Source organism: Varroa destructor, unplaced genomic scaffold, assembly GCF_002443255.2.
Source record: "Varroa destructor unplaced genomic scaffold, Vdes_3.0 BEIS01000007.1, whole genome shotgun sequence".
NCBI lineage: Eukaryota > Metazoa > Arthropoda > Arachnida > Mesostigmata > Varroidae > Varroa > Varroa destructor.
The window spans coordinates 37,683,406-37,705,999 of NW_019211460.1; the positions used below are offsets into that span (position 1 = coordinate 37,683,406).

The 22,594-nt window shown below is 41.8% G+C and overlaps 2 protein-coding genes across 12 annotated transcripts in view; one reads left to right on the top strand and one right to left on the bottom strand.

Moving 5' to 3' along the window:
* LOC111254197 (small G protein signaling modulator 3) lies at positions 1–18,543 on the top strand. Of its 5 annotated transcripts, XR_015317223.1 has the most exons (15): positions 11–427; positions 1,435–1,601; positions 2,128–2,443; positions 3,494–3,691; positions 7,001–7,080; positions 8,179–8,326; positions 8,604–8,770; positions 9,665–9,919; positions 10,579–10,740; positions 14,344–14,571; positions 14,774–14,928; positions 15,951–16,173; positions 16,385–16,593; positions 16,936–17,901; positions 18,196–18,543. XR_015317223.1 is itself a non-coding variant. In XM_086975024.1 (14 exons), the coding sequence occupies exons 1-14, from the start codon at positions 358–360 to the stop codon at positions 17,069–17,071; spliced, it is 2,514 nt and encodes an 837-aa protein (XP_086831150.1). In that variant the 5' UTR covers positions 11–357; the 3' UTR covers positions 17,072–18,543. The 5 variants fall into 5 exon arrangements, 4 of the variants coding, with proteins under 4 accessions (XP_086831152.1, XP_022670534.1, XP_086831150.1 ...); XM_086975024.1 differs by having other exon boundaries at positions 16,936–18,543; XM_022814797.2 differs by having other exon boundaries at positions 22–427; positions 14,774–14,907; positions 16,936–18,543.
* The window catches only part of Gyg (glycogenin 1), a 14,066-nt gene continuing 10,000 nt past the window's right edge, over positions 18,529–22,594 (bottom strand). For 4 of the 7 annotated variants that reach the window (XM_086975027.1, XM_022814741.2, XM_022814739.2 and 1 more), the window contains exon 6: positions 20,150–22,080. In XM_086975027.1, coding sequence (XP_086831153.1) covers positions 21,008–22,080 — 1,073 coding nt within the window. In that variant the 3' untranslated portion in view covers positions 20,150–21,007. Of the gene's footprint in view, positions 18,732–19,578; positions 19,989–20,149; positions 22,081–22,122; positions 22,269–22,594 lie in introns of those variants that run through there. The other 3 variants (XM_086975029.1, XM_022814743.2, XM_086975028.1) reach the window with 3 other exon arrangements.

Here is a 22,594-nt window from a genome sequence, read left to right on the forward strand (position 1 = left end):
AATTCGCCAGTGCTGGCCAATGGCGATCGATCGAAGAGCCGTGAGTGAGAAAAGCCAGGCCATCACTGTCACTGACCTACTCGTAGGCAGGTTGCCTGTTGGCATGTTCGCTTGGCCTGGTGAGCCCTCTCGCCCCTCGCTGCAACCAGACCTCGCACCGTGTGTCTGCGTTTCTGCCACCACACACACACACACACACACAGACATATACACGCACACACAGTTTCACTCCATATGTGTTTACTTTTTCTGCGAGACTTGTGACATTCGATGGATCCTTTAGCCACATCATTTACGGAGTTTCTGTCACGTCGTGACGACTAATAAGTGACTGGTACGAGGTGTTCGGTGGGTTCGATGGAGCTCGCCCGTTCCATACTTGGTGTGGGTGGGCAACATGATGGCTATTCAAAGGGAGCTCCCATCGGTAAGTCGAAAATGTTTTCGGAGCGCAACGTCAATACGCGTCCACTACCGTACTTTTACCTGATAGCGGCTGTTGTTTGATAACAAGACACATAGTGATAAAATAATGATTAAAAAATCAACCACAGCTTCGACCTTGAGAGCAGGAGCGGACAGTTCTGTGGTCCTTTTAGCTCTGATTGCCATCGAATTTATTTTAACTCCTGCCGCTGCTAGCAGATATTCAGATGTTTCGACGAATATACCTTGTGCTGTTGTCCTGTGACCTAGTGGCACCGCACCACTAGTCACTCGGCATAGCGATACTTTCTATTTCCTCCCTAGTACTGATGTCGCTGTTGCTAATCCTTCTAGGGGAGCAAACTGAATGAACGGAAAATCCAGTTACTTGCTACCGCTACTTCTGCTCAGTTCATATCTGAGTGCTGCTCAATCAGTCGATTAGAAGCTGTGCGTCATACGAGCTTAGACACCGACGGCAACTGTGTGTCCGTCCCCTACATTCTATAGTTATTGCTTGTTTTGATCACAATTCAACCGCTGCGGGTCTGCCGCGTCTCTTATAAATCCAGCTGCCTGACCAAGAGAACTCAGGGCGTTCAATGTTCGTTTAGTTTGTCGCTGTTATCGTTGTTGTCGTTGTACCACTAGTAATGGTATAGATGAATGTTAGATGATTCATCCGAACCCTTGCTTATTTTAGGCTCTGACCTTTCATAGGTGCCGAAGGTGGACTGGTGCGGCCGAATACAGTCCAATAGAAGGTTGACAATTTACCGCCAGGTCGACTAGCTCAAGATCGAACCTATTGTGCTATTGATAGCGTGAAAAATATTCTGCATAATCATACAAAAAATAGCGCAGTTGGGCCTCCCGCAGCAATTTCAGCGTAAGAATAGTGGTCAACGACGAGATAAATATCCAGCACAAGTAGAGAAATGTGATTGCTTTGATTGATGGGTAAAGTATCGTGCTTGTTTATGTTACCGCGCGACGACGCCATTTCAGCGGATACTCTCTCGGAGGACGAAGATGAACCTGAGGTGTCGGAAGCTGTTTCGGTGCGTGCCAGTGTATTCGGTCGCAATAGCGGCTATTCACCGTCGCCTGGGGGCCCCTTCTCCGCACTCATTCCTTCCATGTGGCCACTGGACCTGTTTGCTTCGTTCGCGCAAGTACGTGCCAATACACATGAGCACGCAGGTATTCCAGTTACTTCAACTCAAACAATGAATTGTTCCGCCGCTGGCAGGACTGAATACATTTTACAGTAATAAAGTGTTGCTTCCTTGATAAAGTTCTGGCTACGACAGTTAGATAATGATAACAAAATTAAGGCTTATCTGAATGTAAGCGGCCATTGATCTCTACTATATATTTATCACAACAAAATTAGACGATAATAACTGTCTTCGTTACGATTTCGCCATGCAGGTTGACTCCATTGTTTTTTTCTCTAAAGCATATAAACCGTTAGCTCTACTCAATTTATCAAGATAATATTAATGTCTGCTAATCGGCTTCCCCGTGAGCATCCTTGTTCTTGCTGTGTGTTACAAACCTCAGTTTGACTATTTTGGTTTCATTATGGAACGAGTAAGCGAAACGGTTGGCACAGCAATAATAGCGTTTATAAATCTATCCCACATCGAATGCCATCAGCACAACTTTAATTTTGATTTTCTGTACGTCGCGCTGTAGCCCGAGGATGTAGGTTGTCACCATGAGTGCCGGTACGACGAATTTGGCTTCCGTTTGGAGGACGAACACTCGCCGCACAGAAAAAGACAGGCCTCTTCTTTTACGAATAGGATAGGCAGCGTAGATGGGACGACATCGGGAAACAATGACAGCAACGACAGTGCCTCACCTCTTGAAATAGCCACGCATCGTGATGAGTGGATTGGGTACCTCGAGTTTGCGCATTCGGACAACACAAACGCTGAACTCACTTGGCATCAAATCGATCGTTACCTTGATAAAACCGACAGACTCTGCACGATGATCACTAAAAAAGGTATTTATATATAAGTTTTACAGCTACACACAGAGAACTTGGTCTTTTTCTTGAAAGTATGACTTTTACTTTGAGCAAGTGTCCTGTTATGATAGCTTTTAACCGAATATATGATTCGTACCCAAAAAAACTTGGTTTCATTTATTATATGATATGGAACCTTCAATTACTGCCAGATGAAAATTCGAGAATGGTCCAGGTCAACATTTTTACGTTTTAGTAGTGCAAATGTGTTATGCCCATCATAATAAATGCTGATAGCTAACTGATAGCATTCAAATTATATACTACTACATATGGTAAACACAAAATTTTGACGGATCATCGTAAACGTTCCCTCTAGAAAACACAGAACAAGCCCCTCTCGAACACTCTCTAGAAAAATGAGTAAATCAAAATCGAGTCTCACCTAAACCATTGCTTTCGACGACTGATTCCCAGTACCCACGCCAAGTTTTGAACCTAGGTCATCATGTGCCTATAAAATTCGTACAGAAACAAGTTTCTATTGCCCTATCACAAGCGTATGCAGTATGAGTCTAAAAGATATGTAGAAGTGTAAAAACTTAGTTTTTTAACTAAGAAAGGACATTTAAGACCATTTCTAAGGCCCTTTAAAATAATAGCAACATAGGTTACAAAAGCTGGTTCATTTTCACATGGAACAATAAGTTAAACTTCTCCTCATCGTTTTAATAATAAGAACTTCTCTTTATTAGGCTGTTGTTGCTTTTGCGAATTATTTCTAGTGGATATACATGTATTGAGCTAGTAGACATTTGGTTGTGCTCCTTTCTGAGCAGGAACCGGGTCGTATAACGCGGGTATTAAGCAGAACTAAGGCAGAACACAGAAAGGTCCAAAAACTATCGTTGATGCCAACTGCAAGTCGAAAGACAGTTGCGGCCTATTTCACAGAACTCACAACTGGAAACGCTTTACTCGAAAAAGTAAATGCCAGTATTTTTTTTTAAGATAAATAGGATAACAGTTAAAGAAAATTCCAAAAAAGTATCTTCGATTACGCTCAAAACTAGATCCGCGTTTTAGGTATCCCGCACTCACTGCGGCCACAGCTGTGGATGCGACTATCGGGAGCATTCCGAAAACGCGATACCTCAGACCTAAATTACCATGATATCGTAAAGGCATCCGCTGGAGATCATCAGATGACTTCGAAACAGATCGAGAAGGATCTGCTTCGAACTCTGCCAAATAATATTTGCTTTGCTAAAAAAGACTCCACTGGTAAGTACTGCGATAATTTTTAATGCAGTTCTTCTCAGAGCAAGTAGATATAACGAAATAAATGCGTTGTACAGAGAGCACCGCTTTAAGTAAATAGCATTGTGTAGATATAGAGGATCTGCAAGATCAATACTTTAAGTAACGAATCCTTTAGCACGATCAGTTTTTAAGCAAACAGCAATATTTATTAGGTAGCCAGTGGTGTCTGTAATCTAGTCTAAATCAGTTGGGCTACAATGATGAGTTTTAGTATTATAAGTGGACCCTTTTTTACTTTCTACAACCTTCTTCTAGCGCTCTGGCGGCTTCTGGACGACCATTTTCATACCACTCGTATTTCCACATGCAATTTTTTTATCGACGACTTCTATCAATAATATACGCTAGATCACCAGTGCTCTTTTTTATAGGATGAAAAAGCTCCGTAATTATGCACATTTGGATGGGCAAAATAAGCGCGTTGAAATAAAATATTCCTTTGATTAATTTTGCGGGAAGTGGCTAAGCCATGGCGACGCGCTAACCAGACTGGGTGCTCTCGATTTCTGTTCCAACATTAGCACACGAGTCTCTCCAGGAACAGGCTGTATTTATTATCTCATTTGGACAAGCGTCTGATTGTAGCAGATGCCCCTAATGTGCATTGCAGGTATTACCATCATTTTACCTCCGTACCTACTCGACACTGTCGTTGAACTCAACTTCTTTGCAAAGCGATGTCATTCCCCGCCTGCTGTTTCTCTTAGTGGACCCATGCCAAAATTGGGCATATTGCGTTTGAAATTCACCACACGCGCTAATCTGAAGTCAATTCACGCAGGGTCAATTTTTTACTCAGTTTCTGGGTTTCCAGTATTTGAATTATTATTCTGTAAAATGTTGCATGCGAAATGCCGCTTTTAGCCAATAAAGCCCTTTTACTTTAAGCTCTACTCTTGCGAAAAGCCCTTTTACTTGTAGCACCGCGTTTCTGTTCTTCGGGTCCCGACATCCAGTTGCTCTTCACTAGCCCTCAACACCCCAATCTCCATCATTGAAACGTTTGCACTATTCATGTACTCAAAGGCCTCCTTACCTAATGTCTTTAGAATCTTTGATAAATTTCTGCAGCGCTGTGAACTTCGAGGAATGAAAACTTGAGCACTGGGTGTTGATTTTGATGCAAAAAATGCTCAATCGGATTTCACTCACAATATTTCCCAGCCAAATTTCGTCTGCCAGCTACACGCACTTGAAAAGTTATCGGATTCCAGAATCCGCCGGAATGGCTTTTGGCAGCCCATGCAGAGTAATTGAAAATTGGTCGCATGAAGTCCTTAAGTGTGAATTGTACCGATAAACGAACAGGTTACAAAAGAGAGCTTGAATTATATATATATATATATATATAAAGCCTACATAGATGATGCGGTATTTTTAAGCTTTACCGATCCTTAATTGATTTGTCGGTGTTCAACGTAAGCCCCTGTGACGTTGAGCCGCATGCGTGCTATGATCAGGAGTTCAGAATATACGAGTCCCATATAAATGTCCCTACAAAACACTTCACAGCCGATTCTTATTAATTCTTGTGCTTCTAGGAATACGTTGTAGTGGTTGCGGAAACGATCCACGAATTTTTCTCTCAACAGTCCTTGTAACTTAGGTGTTGGTCATAATCAATTTACCTTAACTTATTCAGGAACTTAACTCATTCAGTAATTTATATATCAAGTAGTTATTCGAATATTAGGGCAGATATATAGGTGGTCTTCTGCACAGCTACAGTAATGAAGATAAATACTTTGAAAGCAGAAAATTAGTTCAGCAAATGGGATTAGTAGATAAACAGACCCGATGTCATGAACGAACAAAGCAGGACGTAAGGTAATCTTTCGTTCAACTACGGAAAAAGTTATGGTGAATTATTCAGTTATAAACGTCTGTGTTTGCGAAAATCAACGTGTACATATACCGACTCGTCGAAAAAGGTGTCGGCCATTTTAAGAAAAATTGAAGCAAACAATTTCTTTGCGTTTTAAAATTATATCACTGAAATAAATATGCGCCACACGATTGAACTAACTCGCCGCCATCCTATAAAAAGCCAACGAGACCTCGGCATCACCGAGCTTGGTGATACGAACTGTGACATATGAAGCGGATACATGAAAACTTCCCATTAAAAATTTTCCAATACCGGTCGACTTCTTCCAAGAAAATTGTTGTCATATTGTTAGTTATGATCGATCATTCTATTTAAATTCACCAGATTTTCGCCATAGCACTCTGGGCTTTGCCACAGGCTGCCAAGCAAATTTCTACTTGCATTTTATCGCAGACCCAAATATGATCGATTTCTTTTTGTAGCCAACACTCTTCATATATTTTAAAGCTGTTTGATAGTGGATACTTAGCCCCGTGCCGATACCCCGATCCTATCCAACTCCCGTGATAGCGTCATCACCTTTTTTCCATATTGATCGAACATTACAAAACAAACCGTTTGCAGACCCCACGCGTTTATCCTGACTATGCACAGTACGAACTTGTTTATCTATGGACCTACACAGCAAGTTGTGCCTCTGCCGAAATAAGTTGTGAGGTACGGCGAACGTTTATTTGCACTTATGTTCTAATCTGAATGAATGTATTCCATATCCATTCGTGTCGGCTTCCAAGTATGCTTTATATATCTAATACATAATCCCTGTATTATATATATAAAGCAGGATGTTACTGTCAGGAAAGACGAGTAAAGTTATGGCATTTTCGGCATATGGCACTATATACCTGTTTGATAGTTATTATAGCGTAGCAGTAGTTACATAAATTATATACGATGTATACGATTAAAACATCCGCTATCCAATGAACCGCTGACTGCATTATTATACTGTAAGAAGATAATTAATCGAACTATAAATTGTATGTGAATAAAGCAAGTTATAATAAGCAACTCGACGTAAAGCGTTCGTTACTTTGTTCAGTACAAATATTCATAAAAAATTTCCATTCATTCTACGATTTTAAACCTCTGTATGTTCTTAGCGTTCAAGTATAACCATTAAATAGCAGCAACAAGAGGAGCCGAAGTTTTCAAAAACTCCTGGCCTTCATTGCTGCTAACTTGAAGCCATTTCTGAAGCTTTTACAGACATGAACATGTGAGTTGCTCTTGAGAATATTTATCGAACGATGATCCTGATTTGTCAATGCGCTCCGAAGTGTTCGTCAGGTCAGAAAAACACTTTCGAAAATGTTTGCCTAATCCAAATAAGCAGTACATGACTTCTTTGCTCAATAATACTATCCAGTGTTAACTTTCAGGTATTCCACGCCTTCGTCGAATTCTCCGGGGGATCGCTTGGCTTTACCCAGATATTGGCTATTGCCAAGGGATGGGCATGGTTGGTATTAGACAATATATCTTTTCGATAACTAAATTTATAATTATAAAAAAAAAATTATACTAAAATTAAATACTATGCCGTGATCGATTTTGTACGTACAGTTCTGTCTATATGTAAAGTGATTTTGTCCTCTGACGAAAAAAATTGATGTTTCGAACACATAAAGCTTCTGATGAGTTGTCACTACACGTGGCTCAAAGCGGAATAACTATTATTATTATTATCTTATACCTGCGCTTTGTGAGCTTTTTCAACAACATATAAACAGCGAAGAATGGTTATACTATGAGCCTCGTAGGTATTATCATATGGCCCAATAAGTGAATTCTAGATGAGCTGATTCAGTTTCCTATTTGATTGACTTAATTTCTACAAGGTTTATCGTGAATAAAAGCCTCTGGTGATCAACTAAGGATAGCAGTCAGTGTTATATTCCAGCCTGTGAACCTGGGTCGAAATAAATTATGCAATCCTAACGGTGTTCATACTAGAAGTTACTCTTAAAATAAGTCAGTTGGCATTGATGGTCGCCAGACGACACTGGTCTGCAGAAAGCATCGCGTGTCCTGTGAACTTTCTTCTGGCAGTGGCACCAGAGCGGTCTGATCCGTTTACTGGGCCACCCTTCGCCTTTCCGTAGCAGCTGTGCCAACTAAGGCCCTCCCGAATTGAGCCCTTTTTGACAGCCGCTCGAGTAACCGTCAGTTGAGCCGTTCGTAAGCTTCTGTTGGAAGCGAATGTAAAGTACGCTTAAGATCAAACCACGGAGGATTCCGTCATCGTTTACTTTTGTCTACACGACCAAGTTGTGCACGTTTTCCTGACTTAGCTAAGTGATCTAGCGGTAATGCGATTTTGTGGTAAGACTTCCTGGAAAAAAAGCCAGTAGATCCTATAGCAGGACTGGTCAAAAATTTCTTTTTCGTTTGTCGATTGAGAGACCTAATGTTGAAGACACTATTTATACTGGAGGAAGTAGTCGGAGAAATCACGTACTACAAGGATCTGTGGCAAAACAGTGTCTTTTATACCTGTAGCGAATCGATCTTCGTTCACTCGTATCCTATGCTGTACTTCGTATCTCTCTAACTGTAGGTGGCAGGTACCCTTCTGCTTTTCCTTGAAGAGGAGGACGCGTTTTGGTTACTGTGCACTATTATTGAAGATCTCTTGCCACCATCGTACTTCGCGACCACTCTTCTTGGAGTGCAGGCTGATCAAAAAGTACTCAGAGCACTCATTGGTAGGTGTCATATAAGTGAATTTTTCAGATGAAGTTTCGTAACGAGAAGAACGAGAGCCTTTGTCTTTGTAGCACTGTTCCCTTTAGATTGACATCGATAGGTCTCGTATGTTCGAAGGCCATAACAGGACTTTTTAGTTAAGGAGAAAACATTTGCTTTGGTCTGTTGGTAATGTTGTTTGAATATCAATAATATTTGTAAGAAGAGTTCGTCGGTTCAAGGTTGCCACTAACGTAGTAAACAACACGGGAATTTAAAATGTTATTGTAAAAATAGATACGGAACTACCGCAGCTTCACGCACTTCTGCTGGAACATGACATCGAGTTAAGCTTGATCACTCTACAATGGTTCCTGACAGCGTTCGCTTCGGTTCTCAACACACGATGCCTTCTTCGTATCTGGGATCTCTTCTTTTTTCACGGCTCCATCCTGTTATTTCAGGTTCGCACGAACATTTGATTTTGAGATATTATTTTTAAAGAAATTCGATCAATGAAATTTATTTGCGTATGACCTGTTACAGCTCAACAATATTTTATTAGCATATACGTTATATTAGATAATAAAAAAAAATATAATTATGTAATTTTGGTATTTTTTACGAGAACAAATATTCTCGCATTTTCTACGAAATAACCATTAGATAGCATGTAATTATATATTCAGATACGGGCGTCAAACTTCCTATAGCGCAAGTAATTAACATGTCTATATAACATATATGTTTAAATAAAAAAAATTATATACAGTGCGATATCAAAGTACTACCCGAGCATGCCAATACTGACTAGTTAATGAGCGGCATATCGTTCTGTTAATTGATTGACACTATGCTATAGATTTCAACGCTACTATTTCGTCGTTCTTCGATTAGCCCCTCTGATTATTAGTCTGTTTCGGATCAGCCACAGAAAAATGGTTTTGCCTATCTGACCTGAACGACTGTAGTGGGCAGTTAAAAACAACGGAAGCTTATAACAAAAGTATAGGGCGTCTAGGCTTTATATTTACTTCAGGATTAAAAATGATATTTGCTAACTAGCATTAACTATAATCCCCGTGTGACGGGGCAGAACTTTATGAGAGAGCAGTGACGTGTTCAGTCTTTATCACGATGAAGCTGCTCTAAAATAGCTATATTATTATTTTAAAAGCCTATTTTAAAAGCCGTCAAAACATATATGAAAACAAGTGGCTCGCCGGTGAGCGCTTCACGCGTAACAATTTACATTCCTTCTAATGAGTCCAGCAGCCGAGATATATCCCGTATCTGTTTTAAGTTAGCTATGTTAAATCTATTGTTGTGATCCTTATTATTAATTGCTTTGTATTCAGGTGACCCTGGCGATACTTCACAGTAAGGAGTCAGAGCTGGCTAACCTCGAGAACTCCGCGGAAATCTTTAATGCGCTGTCAGCGCTCCCTGGAGAACTTGAAAGCTCAAAGCTCGAGGAGTTGATTTCGTCTAGCCAGAAATTTGAACTGTACCAAGAAAATATAGACCAGCTTCGACGGAAGCATCTGGCCTATCTGATGGCAGATCAAGGGGTTCTCCTTAATCCTGAGAGCGTACACAACCTGCCTAAACAGGTATGCTCATCGTAACAGCCAACAGGTCGTCTCTGGGGATACTGTTTTCGTCAAACTTCTAGGTAACATTCTATAATGAACTGTAGTGTAGTAGCTTTAGCTGATCAACCTTTAAACTTCCCTTCGTGGTAAACTGTCTCTTGCCATTATCACAAGCTTGGACGCGAGTTTGTCAGCGATCTGTATGTCACTGTATATACCTGTATCCTTTATTTCGTCGTAAGGGTAACATGGTAAAGTACGAATGTGTACAGCGTCGACTCGTAGCAGGAAGTATAATTTACCTGTGGATTATACGCTTTGCGCATTGCCATCAACAAGTATTCGAGTAGAACAAAACCTCAACGATAACACAATGAGGTAACCCTCTATGACAATATCCTAATGCGCGCCGTAGACGGCAGTAGCTCAAGACTCTATCATATGCTACGTAGCCCCGAACCTAGTCCCAGCTCTATTCAACCTCGCTCAGACTGAGCTTCTGCTCTGATAAAGAAGCGAGTGGATATCGTGAGCTGGCCAAGTTTCTGAGGACGGTCTAGTTAAACGCGCTCTATTCAACTATACAACTCTACTATACTAACGAAGTAAACTTTTGCCATTTTTCATATGCTTTGTGTTTTCGATATGTCCGCATCGATTGGCGTATCTGCGTGCAGCACCTAACAAAGCGACAACTCAAACGAGGCAAATCGGTCGTGCAAGTCATTCTTGGCACGGCGACCAATGCCATGAATGAGGAAAGTCGAGACGAGTTGGTGAGAACGAAAAACATTAAACAAACCGAAATACTCGTTGACCTACGAGAGGCTATCTTGCAGGTGGGCCTAAAGCTTAATTCTTTACACCGTATAATTACATATACATAATGGTAGTACAAAGAAGAGCGGGAAGGCTAGTTGTATATCGCCATGATGTGTGCCGATCTGGCTCTTGTATTGAGCTTATATTGTACCCGTTTGTGATCAGAAGACAGGTTGATCATTGGTTTATGTAGAACTCACTGAATATTTTTTGAATTGTCTCACTGAATAGTTTTAATATTCTCTAGTGCTCACTGTCTTAAAGCATGTCGTGCTATGTGATTATTGGAAGAACCCAGTAACAAATACAACGAATTGTCAAGGATTCATTGAAAACCAAGCTGTGCTTCCATTGAAAAATAAATGTTCCACTGCGTGCCGTACGGCCGTTAGGACATCGAGAGACCGATCATAAGCATGTGCCTAAGTCGTGACCGTGTATTGTTCGTAGGGCTCTGAGATCCTACTGTGCACTTGGACAGATGGGCTAGGCCTTTGCCTCATAGACTGGTTTGTTTTTTCTAGGACATTGGATAACCGTTGAAGCTTTAGTGAGCAATACCTGTATTATACCATGAAATAGACATTACAAGCTTACGGCCGTAGATCTGCTTTAGGACGGCGCCGCTTTTGTTCAGTTATCCGCCTAGTCTATCTTCACCTGTCGTAACTCAATAATTCATCGCGACTTATTCGCAAGTTCGTTTTTTGGCAATTTTGGAAAAAACTGCTCGTGGATCTCTCACTAAAGACAAGGCTTATAGGGCGAGCTGCTTCCTTACTTGTGGGTCCACGATGAAAGATATATCCATGACCCATTCAGACTTACTGTTTTCTTAACCTACTGGAATTTGTCTGCTACAAGCCCAAGTGACAATATCCTAGTGACCGTCCCCAGAGTCTAAAAAGTACGCGTGCTTCCTCCTCATAAGCTCAAAAAGTACGTCTAAGTAAGTGTGGCAGCATAAAGTGGAAATATGAGATTAATATTTGCAGCACTTGAGTGGTCTCGTACATACATATAACACGTTATTTACGATTTTCTGAGTAGACCTAAGTGCCATGAGAATGAATTACTAGTCGGCTTTGGTTTGGCCACACGTGAATTGTACGGTTACGAAAAGGTGGAAGGCTGCGATGCGAGCTGCTTCTTCATGGATGGTAGATTCAAGACAAATGAGAGATATGAAACGGCATGGGTGCTTGCAGGGTCCTACTCTGCCGCTGCGCGACGGTCGCCTACGGGACTATTTGACTGACATCTGGTGACGATTTTATCGGTATTCGCTTTTTGCTTGAAGATACTGGTCAAGAATAACTTATATCGTATTCGAATGGCGATTGGTGCCCCGACGTGTCAACACTGGTAGCGCTGTTGTCGATGATAGCTATACCGTACGCCGCTCGAATTGAAGGGCTGATTAGCTCGGTCCATGTTTTAAATATCAAATCCTTTACGTTTCGAATTTGACGTCCGCTATCGCCGTTCGGCATTCTATCAGACAGCATGAAACGAAGTCTGTCTATGCCCCGGTTTGTATCCCAAAGATCTATCACAGGGAATATCAGGTCCTATATACAATATTTCGATAGTGACAATGAGAGACGCTCGTAGCAAATTTTAGGTGTATCAGTCAATCATCGTTGCCAACTTGAGCCTTGCTGAATGTTTGGCCTTTTTGATCTTAGTGACGATGACATCTGGACTAGAAGCATTGGCCGTGTGGGACCTTTAAGAGTACTATCTCTTGAACTTTCCTTGTGAATATGTATATCCTCTATAAAGCTAGAAGCTAGTGTGTTCCGGGGCGCCCTAGGAAAATGTGCATGGCAGAATTTTCTATAGCTAGGCCGACCGAACGTGCCTGTTCCCCTTTAACTTATCGACCGCATCCAACGTTAAACATGTAAATGCGTTATTATGTGGTGGACCATTCAGATTCATTTTTATTAGCGAGAGATTTCTCAAAGAACCTCATAGTCTTCTTTTAGGTCTGTAATATACAATTCTTGCGATATCTCTAGTTCTGTTCGAAGCACAGGATATCATTAAGGTAATGCTGGCTGACAAGGTCATGCACCTGGATATTAGGTTTGTCGCTACCGGACGGAAAAATAAATATTCGATGCTATAGTGGTGTGCAAACCGCTTTCATGACTTAGCGTTTGTATGTATTACATTCAAAACTGCCGTCCCAGTTCAAATTTGCACGGCTCGAAAATACATATTGATTTGTTACATTCGCCGAATTAGACGATGACGTGTGTGTGTGGTAAATAAAACACAGGAAACAGGTGCATGACCCTAGTACTCCTATACAGTGACCGAACTGTCTAGCCGTACTCCGAAACGTATGTAGTGACCCCCTGATGCAGCGAAGTAATGGCCAGCGTTTATGGCAGCAGTAGCAGCAGCAGCAGCATTCAGTCTCACAGAACTGCCACAAGCGCGCTCATTAGCAGTAAACGAAGAGGCAAGAGTAAGACAAGAAGATAAGCACATCGAAAGAAAGATTGGGTAAACGGTTGTAAAATGTTCAAGCAGTACTCACGTCGTTCATGTAAGATATAAAACTCCTATGTAAGCCTACAACAACGTTCTAAAACCTATATACCCTATATAAAAATACAGACTAGGATATCTCTTATAAATGTCAGTGTTCTTCTATGAAAATTTCAATGAAACTTTATATCACTTGATATTATGGCTAATACGAGCGAGTCTGACGGGGTTTGAAACTGAATCCCTTTCATATAGTCGAACCAAAGTAATGATTTTTTAATATACGTTACTCTTTTTTAGTTTTTATACACATGGCCTTGGTGGCTTCTGAATGGCCATTTATGATTCGCGTTCCCATATGTAAATACTCTATCTACGACTGTTTGAATTAAATTTATAACAGGATATGCTTAGCCCCTTTTGGGGGGTAAAAAGCGCTATAATCGCACACACCTAGATTGGCAGCACAAGCAAATTTAGGCCGACATTACATGACGCTTTGCCGAAGCCAGAAACTAGTAGTAAAGCATAGCGATGAGGTCAGGCATCGTCATCCTGTATCCAAATAAATAACGTACCAATAATCCATATCCAGTATTTAAGCTCTACATGTAAAACACTGGCTTGACGGACAGAGCTCTCAGACGTTAAACTCTGCCTCTGTGAAAAACCTCGTCGATTGTGCCAATACGTTCTCGTCCTTCGGATCCTGACATGTAATTGCCCCAATTAAAACTACCGTCTCCGTTCTTCAAACGATGCAAATTCTTCGCCATTTACATACTAGGTTTTCGGTCAAGTGCTCTTCACCAATTTTCAATGAATTTCTACAACGCTGTGGCCTTAGATAAACCAAAACTTGACCCTTCAGCGTAAATATTTCTAGCTAACGGATGTCTCATCCTGCTGGACTCATGTCTTCTCAGATAAGGTCAACAGACCTTCACTGAAAGCTTCTAGAAGATTCGAATCTTTGTATTGTCTGTTCTCAAAATCGTCCGGGTTCGCTTGTGGTGATCGGAATAACTTTCAGGTATTAACACTAGTCCCAGATACGGTGTATAAAATGGTATCTTCGAAGAATAAATCCGTTGTGGTTTTTATGTTTTGATGCGCAGATAGCACGTCATTTCACGTCTTTAGACCCGAAGTTGAAGATTAACCTTACTGCTGATTATTCAATGGAATCACACGCGAAGGATCATCAACAGTTTACTATCGCTATCGGTAACAGGCAAAAGCGCGCCAAGGCATTGCTCGATTTTGAGCGGTCAGACAATGACGAGCTCGGCTTCAAGAAAAACGACATTATTACCGTCGTCAGCCAGAAAGATGAACACTGTTGGGTACGTCTAATTCATGATTATTTTAACCTTGTAAAGAGCTGTAAATGTGGAATTGATCCAAAGTCCTTTTTTGGTTGGGTACCGGTAATTTTCGACAGACTGCCATCTAGCCTAGTCATATCAAATAACCTTTACCTCTATCATTATATATAGTGTATATATATATATATATATATATATATTTCTGTGTTCCTTCTTGCAGATCGGTGAACTGAACGGCTGTCGCGGCTGGTTCCCTGCAAAATTTGTCAAACTGCTGGACGAACGTTCGAAGCCCTATTCGCTGGCGGGAGACGACACCGTCACAGAGGCCATCACGGATCTTGCTCGCGGCGTGTCAGTAATCATCTTCTACAGGCATCTATGACTAGGCTAATCCTCATCTTATTTCGTAGTGCATTTATCTTTTTACTTTCCATATCCGTATAAAATAGGTAGGACAGGAAGTGGTGCGACTATTCAGAGTCGAATGTGTGTGTCGCTCACAAATAAAACCAATACAAGGTCCTCGTGGGTTGAGTACGGTGAGAAAACGCTCCGTTAGTTTACGTTTGTAAAAGTATTTCTATTGTTCAGCTTAAGGTTGCTTTGTTAGGGAATGATGAATAATTGATGCAGTGTAGATTCGTGCCGACAAGGTTGACCTGTAGCATGATATTAGCTAACCTATAGCTGCACTTCGTCGGAAACTTCCTGGTGGCTTTTGTGTCTGTTTCAGTAGACAGTTTGGTACAGCCCATAAGTATTGCATTAGATAACTGGCTTCCGGCACGCTACGAAGTGTCTTCCTTCGGTTTCGAGGCTAGGTTACTTCACGTGTAGCCGTGCTTACTAGGATTGCCGAGAAGAATTTAGTGAGTGCGTTGTGCTCTGTATTAGCCTAATGTTGCTATGGGCCAAAGGGATTTTTTGTACATAACAATTCTTTGTTTCGTTATCCGACTGAACACGGTAGTAAAAACGGTTGTAACCATAAAAAGTGTCTACCGACTCTCACGCATAAAACAACAATTGTATGACAGTGGCGGTGTCGGCAGCCGTAACCACTGCAATACGTCGCCTCGCACATATCTTCATCTAGAAGGGGCATATGTATCGCGGGTTCATCTTTCCCTGATGTACTAATACGGATAGCCAATAACGGGTAGAAAGAAACATCACATCGAGCACTTCACATCGGGGCTGAAACTCCGCAATGTAAGTCTGCTCTCCGTAACGAACTAAAATGGGCCCACTCATGCCGTGGGCTCCCTTCTGGGTAACTTAAGGCTTTCTGGGTGAGAGTTAGGCACAAGTTAAACGACATCGTTTGCTCCAATTCCGGCAGAAATAGTTACTGGTACGAATACGCTGCTTTACACGATCGGTACGTATTTCAGCCTTTGTCCGGCTATCAAGGCTGTTCTGGAGTACGGAATGCGTCGGCCCTCGTTCGGTCAACTATCTATTAGTCCACAACATCCATGGCAGTTCATCGAGGAGGCGGCTAGTCGCCAGGTTGAAAAAGACCTCGATTCAGTCTACTCGAGGCTCGTGCTCTGCAAAACCTTCAGGCTGGACGAGGATGGGAAAGTGCTTTCTCCTGAAGAGCTTCTATTTCGGGTTTGTTAGCTACGATGATGTAGTTTCATGCCGTTTCTCTGTATCGTGTAACACACTCATGAGTACATTTTATCACAATTTATCTGGATGATCTCTGCTCCTATATAGCCACGTTCAGATATATCTATTGAAGTATGCCATAACCGAAAAGACCTATTCTAAGACTTTTTTTTTACTCTGGCTTTGACTGCGCTTGGATGTATGGACGCAGTCAGTACAGACGATTAATGTGACACACGATGCGGCTCAAGCTGCTTTAGATGTGAAGTTACGCACACTTGTGTGCCTTGGTCTCAACGAACAGCTGCTTCACCTTTGGTTCGAGGTGCTCTGCTCACGAGTGGACGTCGTCCATAAGTGGTACCATCCCTGGTCCTTCGTCAACTCCCCGGGCTGGGTGCAAATCAAATGCGAACTCAGGTTACTTTATTTCATTAGTAATTATCACCAGTAGCAAAGCTCATTTTAGAATAACAACATGTTAACTTCTTCGGAAGCCCTTTTGCTTACTGCTAATAACCCACACGTATTATTTATTTGTAAAGGTAAAGCTGCATATTTCACCTCTGTGTGCTTCTAAAAGTGACCTTTCTATGAATGAACTACGTCGAACATAGACGTGATGCTGTCCTGCTAATTAAAAACAGACCTATTTAAATGAAACAGGTTTGCCGAAACAAACGTTCGATCGGTTTGACAGTTGAATGACGGTCTACTATTTCGAACATCAATTAATAACTAATTAAGGAACTTTGCTTACAGGTTATTGAATCAATTTTCATTTAATTTGAGTCCAGACTGGGAACTACCGAATAAGACTCCACCGTCGCAGGAACCACTCCGGGAAGGTGTTCGTGACATGCTGGTGAAACATCATCTTTTCAGTTGGGATCTCTGAGCAGCAGCAGATCAGATCGGATCAAGACGGCTTTGTTTTTATACCGATATGGATGTCGTGTTGCCTTCAGCAATCGACAGAGTCAACTTCTTCGATGCCTTACCTTTTAGCGTTTGGCATCCTTGTGGAAAGAATGGATATTGAACTTTATCTATAAACTAAGGCAGGGACAGAAATGGCCTGCATAGAACATTTTCCAGTCACCACTAAATTACTAAAGGGAAATTTCAAGTCTCGGAGAAGGATATCTGAAAAATGTGATAAAAAAAAAAACATTATTTTAGATACACTTATACTTTTTCAAATTAGCACTAGGAGGTACGTTTTATTACAACATTAGTTCGAGCTTTCAAAAATAAGCCTTATTAGACGTTCTGGCTATCTACGGTACTCGTCATATACAGTAGTGCAAAATGAGCAAATTTCCCCATTTAGCATCAAGCGTCAAACAATATTTTCAAGATGATATCGACGAAAAGTGTTGCCTGAGAGTTGTGACTGACTTCTGCACAAGAGACTATTTGACGGCCACATTTGGGTATACGGCCTCTGATCTCGTCGTGATCAAGGCGCATCCATCCAGAAAAGGAAGAGGAAGAGACAAAGCGAGAGGGTATTTCAAATTTTACACGTTTTCGTTTGCTCTACAAGGCGCAGTAAATGGAACATAAAAATTACCTGCCTGTTAGACGACGTAGCAACGTCGTGAGTCTTTTAGCCTGGCGTTTTGCACAGTCGGGGATCGAGGAAAAGGCGGATGTTCATGGGAACGTCGAAATACCCAGTAACAATGACGGGAAGAGTGATACGTCGAAAGAGATGCGTCGAAGGTAATGATAATAGCAAACAAAGATGCAATGTAGCGGAACGAATTACTGTTTACTTACTGTTGATCCCTCTATTGTGTGGATGCGGGGTGCGCTATATTCAGTGCGGACAACCTGCAGACCTAGCCACCGCATAAATTAATATGTAATTAGTTCGATGTTCTATAGACACGAATACTTTATTCATTTTGTGCTACCATGAATAGGGAATCTTCCTTATCTGTACATATAATATACTTTATCTTACGCTCCTGTGTTTCTCGGTAAAAAATGTCGATGCTGTTTACTTTCTCTCAGCAATGCTGGATTGAATTTGTGCGGAAGTATAGACCGACCGGGTTGGAACGTATGTAAGCACTAAGGGTCAAATAAATATGCCATACGGAAACAGGTCGACATCGACGTACGCGCGCCCAAAACGTGCGACGCGCCAGCCGAATTGTCGTATTGTTCTTGTTTCTATCCAGCCCCGTTTCTGCGCGACCCCGACTATTTATACTTATGTAGAGTGCCTGTTATATTCACACAAAGTTAAACTTGACGTCCATCTTGCCATCAGCGATGTACATTATCAACATTTTTTGTTACTTAATAGCAACAAGAATTTACGAAAAAATAATAAATACTGCGTTTTGAAAGTTGTCATACTTCACATATTTATTAAACTCTCTAGACTAGTTTGTATGTAATGTACCACTAAATACTCCATTTGTGTGAACGACTCCTGCATACGGCACTATACTGGGTCAACAATATAATGGGCCTGCTACGATCGATAGGAACTTTGGACACGGCAGAAAATCAGCGCGTAGGATATTTTCGATGCGTTTTACCTAAACACGCAGGTACATTAAACAAATTACATACAATGACAGCTTCGTTGAGTAGAATTTTTTTTGACGTTCATCTGTTACTCATTAGCAATCGGTAGATAGTCTACGGCCCTGTCCCTGAGCTGTGATAAATATATTTCTAATTTTCATTGTCAGACAGAACTTTCTAAGAATAGTATATAGTAGCTTTGACATCTTTCAACTAACCAAACTCAGGTTGCCCCGATCTTTTCTTCATAATTTTACGTTATATAAATGAATAAATCCATTTTGTTTGTTGACCGTTTATTATTTGCTTACTTTTTTATATTATTTGCTAGAGCAACAATTAAAAATTGTTTTGCTTTCATTTCTTTAAATATTATATATTTCCATAATGTATATATAACTATATATATAATGTATATATAATATTTGTGTGTGTTCATTTTCTTCGTGTCCCGTGTTTTAGTAAAATATGTCGGTGTAACGCTTTTGCTCAACTTAACAATTGATGTTGAAGTTATTGCACTCAACATTTAACATTTCATATGATTTCAATCATATGAACCAGTGATAATAAATAGTGTTCTATATATATATATATATATATATATATATATATATATATATATATATATATATGTTTGATAAGAATGCCTAAAGCGACCTCTGAACAAATCCCGCAACACTTTGTCCCTCAGGCTATGAGACGTTACGTCGAAAGACTGCATCGTCAAGTTCAATTTACTACAGTCAGCGTAGCCAGTAAGCCCATCATAGTATATCATATATATATATCTACTTATGTAACTGTTGTTGTACAGGTTTAAAAATGAGTGTTCTATTGGAAAAAAGGCAAGCTTCGTAAAGGTAAAATGACATTATGAGAGAGCAGTCGGGACTCATTCCTTTATTATCGTCACCATTGTCGCGCATCTAAGACATTTAAAAACTATGTAATTAAATTGATAATTCGACTAATGTCAATGGCTTCCATGCTGCTGCTGCTACTACTACTACTGTTATATCCATGAACGTCTTGAATCTAGTAGTTGTGCGGGTTCTCGTCCAGCGAGTTGCCAGAATATTTCTAGCTGCTTCATACGGTGCTGCTCTCCATAAACCACCATCAATCATCGTCACCTCCCGAGCCTAATGACATTAATTACGCCTGAGGCTGCTGCGGCGGTTGCGGGGTCGACACCCCAGGCCCGGAAGTTGGGGCGGCTGGTTGCTGGGCTGAAGGGGCGGTGGTCACGGCGTCAGGCGGAGCGGCTGAAAGTCAAAGACCTTATCACGCTCGGCTTGGTATTATCTTCAGTTCTACTATCATCATCATATTCATCACCACCATCAACAACAACAACAACAACAATTCTTTCGCGCCTCTCGCTACATCATCGTCATCATCGCCATCATAACGATCATCATCATCATCATCATCAACACCACCACCAACAACAACAATGACAACAACAATAATAACAACGACCAGCAACATCATCCAGGTTAGGTCCAGGCCACACCATCCAGGCCTGAGAACCCCACATCGCACACTCTGTAGTAAAGTAAAAACTATGTATGTATGGTTGTCATGTGATGTTAGAGGTAAATCGTACATGTTACTCATCCTTCCGCAATCGATTACAAACATAGCTCAAGAAACAGCTATGAACGCACGACTGCGCTGGAATGTTCTGCCACAGCGACCTCAAAGACTCGATAGTCATGTGCCCCCCACCCCTTATGCATGGCCATTATTTTTTTTTCGAATATACAAAATGCAACGAGTTCGAAGAGATCAGCATCGCTTGTCTTTAGGAGAACAGCGTTTTTGCAAAGACGCTCAGCAGAATTGTACAGCAGCAGGATCCGCAACAGCAAACAGAGGATAATTCTACAGAGTTTTAATGAAGGGTAAGGAAACAAAAGGAAGCGCGAGTCATTGAAGATCAAATCACATAGTACGACGATTGTGATAATTTATCAGATAGACTAGGTGGCAGTTTTAGGAGTTTAATACGAGCGTGTCTGCACGAGACGTCTGTGTACATTGGACACGGAATACATACGGAAATAGCTTGCGCCTCATCTTGACGGAACCGCATCAACTGCCTTGGAATGCTAAATTGGTATCACCGCTTGGACTAGCACTTCTTTTGCTTAAAAATGTGCATGCTCAGCTTGTCTATCTTTTTTTTATTGAAGGAGAGCCAAATCTCTGGTGAAAACGAGCGTATGGATTAAAGTTCGCCGGCGTTGGGGAGTGGGGTGGACTCCGGGGTGGACCGCCGTTACGTCATGCTACAGTAGCCTCCATCAGGTTTCTTAGCTGGATCTTCGCGGCCGTCCGTGACGATCGCGTTCTGGGAGTCCTCACTCTGCTCTTGACGGTCCTCGGTATTACTGGTCTCTTTCGAGTCGCTGGCCTTACTCCGTGACGGGGTCTCGACGACATCCAGGCGCGCATCAATTGTCCCTTCGCTCGGTCTAGCTAACAAAGCTTGCTTTTGTTTATGACGAGATCTTCCACCGAGCGACGTTGGCGACAGCAAAAATAAATCCTCAGGAAAGGCTTTTCTCACCGTGCCCCCTACGAGGTCATCTCTACTCGTGTAGAGGATATCGGTAAGCGTTAGGTCGGTGTTGACCGCGGCATCGACGAACGTACGGAAGGGAACAACAACCGAGTTAGGGTCGACGTCTTCAATCACTTCGTCGATCTTCGGAAGGGATGTTAGGCTGCTGGCGCTGCTTCGACTCCGATCTGGGTCAATCTCATTGAAGCTAGAATTAGTGGTACTGATCGAAAGGTTATCGGGGCCAAGCGTTAATGGAGGTTGCTGGGGTACGTTCAGTAAGCCAGCGGTGTTCGTCCGCATGGGAAAAGGAAATGGGGTTGGCGATGGTCTACTTGGCAATGAGCTAGTTGCCCTTGGAGGTGTGGGTACAGCCATAGCCAAGCCAAAAGGAAATGGCAAAATTTGTAAATGATGATGATACGGAGAAACTCCAGGCAGGAAAGGAAAAGGTTGCGTTAGGGATTGAACAGAGGCTGTTGTTGACAGTGAGTGAGGTACTGGGGACAGCGCATGTGCTGGCCGAATATTGCTAGCAGTAGCAGTAGCAGTAGTAGCAGTAGTAGCAGTAGTAGCAGCAGCGGAAATACTGATTAAGGGACGTGACAATGTAAAAGCGGGAATGTGGAAATGTTGCTCATGGTCGTGGGGTTGTGATGATTGTGGGCGGACTCGGGAGCCGCTGTCGGGAGTCTGTGAAGGCGCCACCAATGGCCTTTTATCGTCGTCTTCGTCTGCCGTCGTCTCCATAAGCGAAGAGAGCGCCACTGGTTTGAGCCGCGACAGCGCTGCGCACGTTGAATGGATCGATCGATTGGACGAACAACGATGACAGCGACCGGCGAACCAAAGTAATAATTAAGCAACAACTACTATCGAACATAGAAGAACGTAGTTTTGGCGATAATGATGATGATAGTGATCATTACTGTACTGGTGGCGTTGGCGCGTGGTTTTCTGTCCCGTAGTGGGAGACCTTACCTCGCAAACCAACAAAATAAAAGAGAATAAGCACTATGGCAAACGAATATATCCATGCACTCGATCAATAGGAAGTAGAAGTGACGAACATTGAATCTTGTTATCGAAAGCATTAGATGCGAAACAAGACTTACTCTCATATTTGAGCAAAAAAGTTCCCGCTCAATTCAGCTTGTCCGGCTGCACGTTTCACAGTGACGTCAAATAAAGCAAATTTAATCTGTTTTGTCGTGCTCATTCTCATTTTAGTGTATTCGCTATCACACGGTTCAGAAATCTCGGAACCGTACGACGAATCGCTAGTTTGCAAACGGCTGACAT

Coding starts and splice junctions, on each gene's coding strand:
- LOC111254197 (XM_086975024.1), top strand. CDS start 358: ATGGAGCTCGCCCGTTCCATACTTGGTGTGGGTGGGCAACATGATGGC. Junction 428..1,434: donor TTCAAAGGGAGCTCCCATCG/GTAAGTCGAAAA, acceptor ACGCCATTTCAG/CGGATACTCTCTCGGAGGAC. Junction 10,741..14,343: donor TACGAGAGGCTATCTTGCAG/GTGGGCCTAAAG, acceptor TTTGATGCGCAG/ATAGCACGTCATTTCACGTC.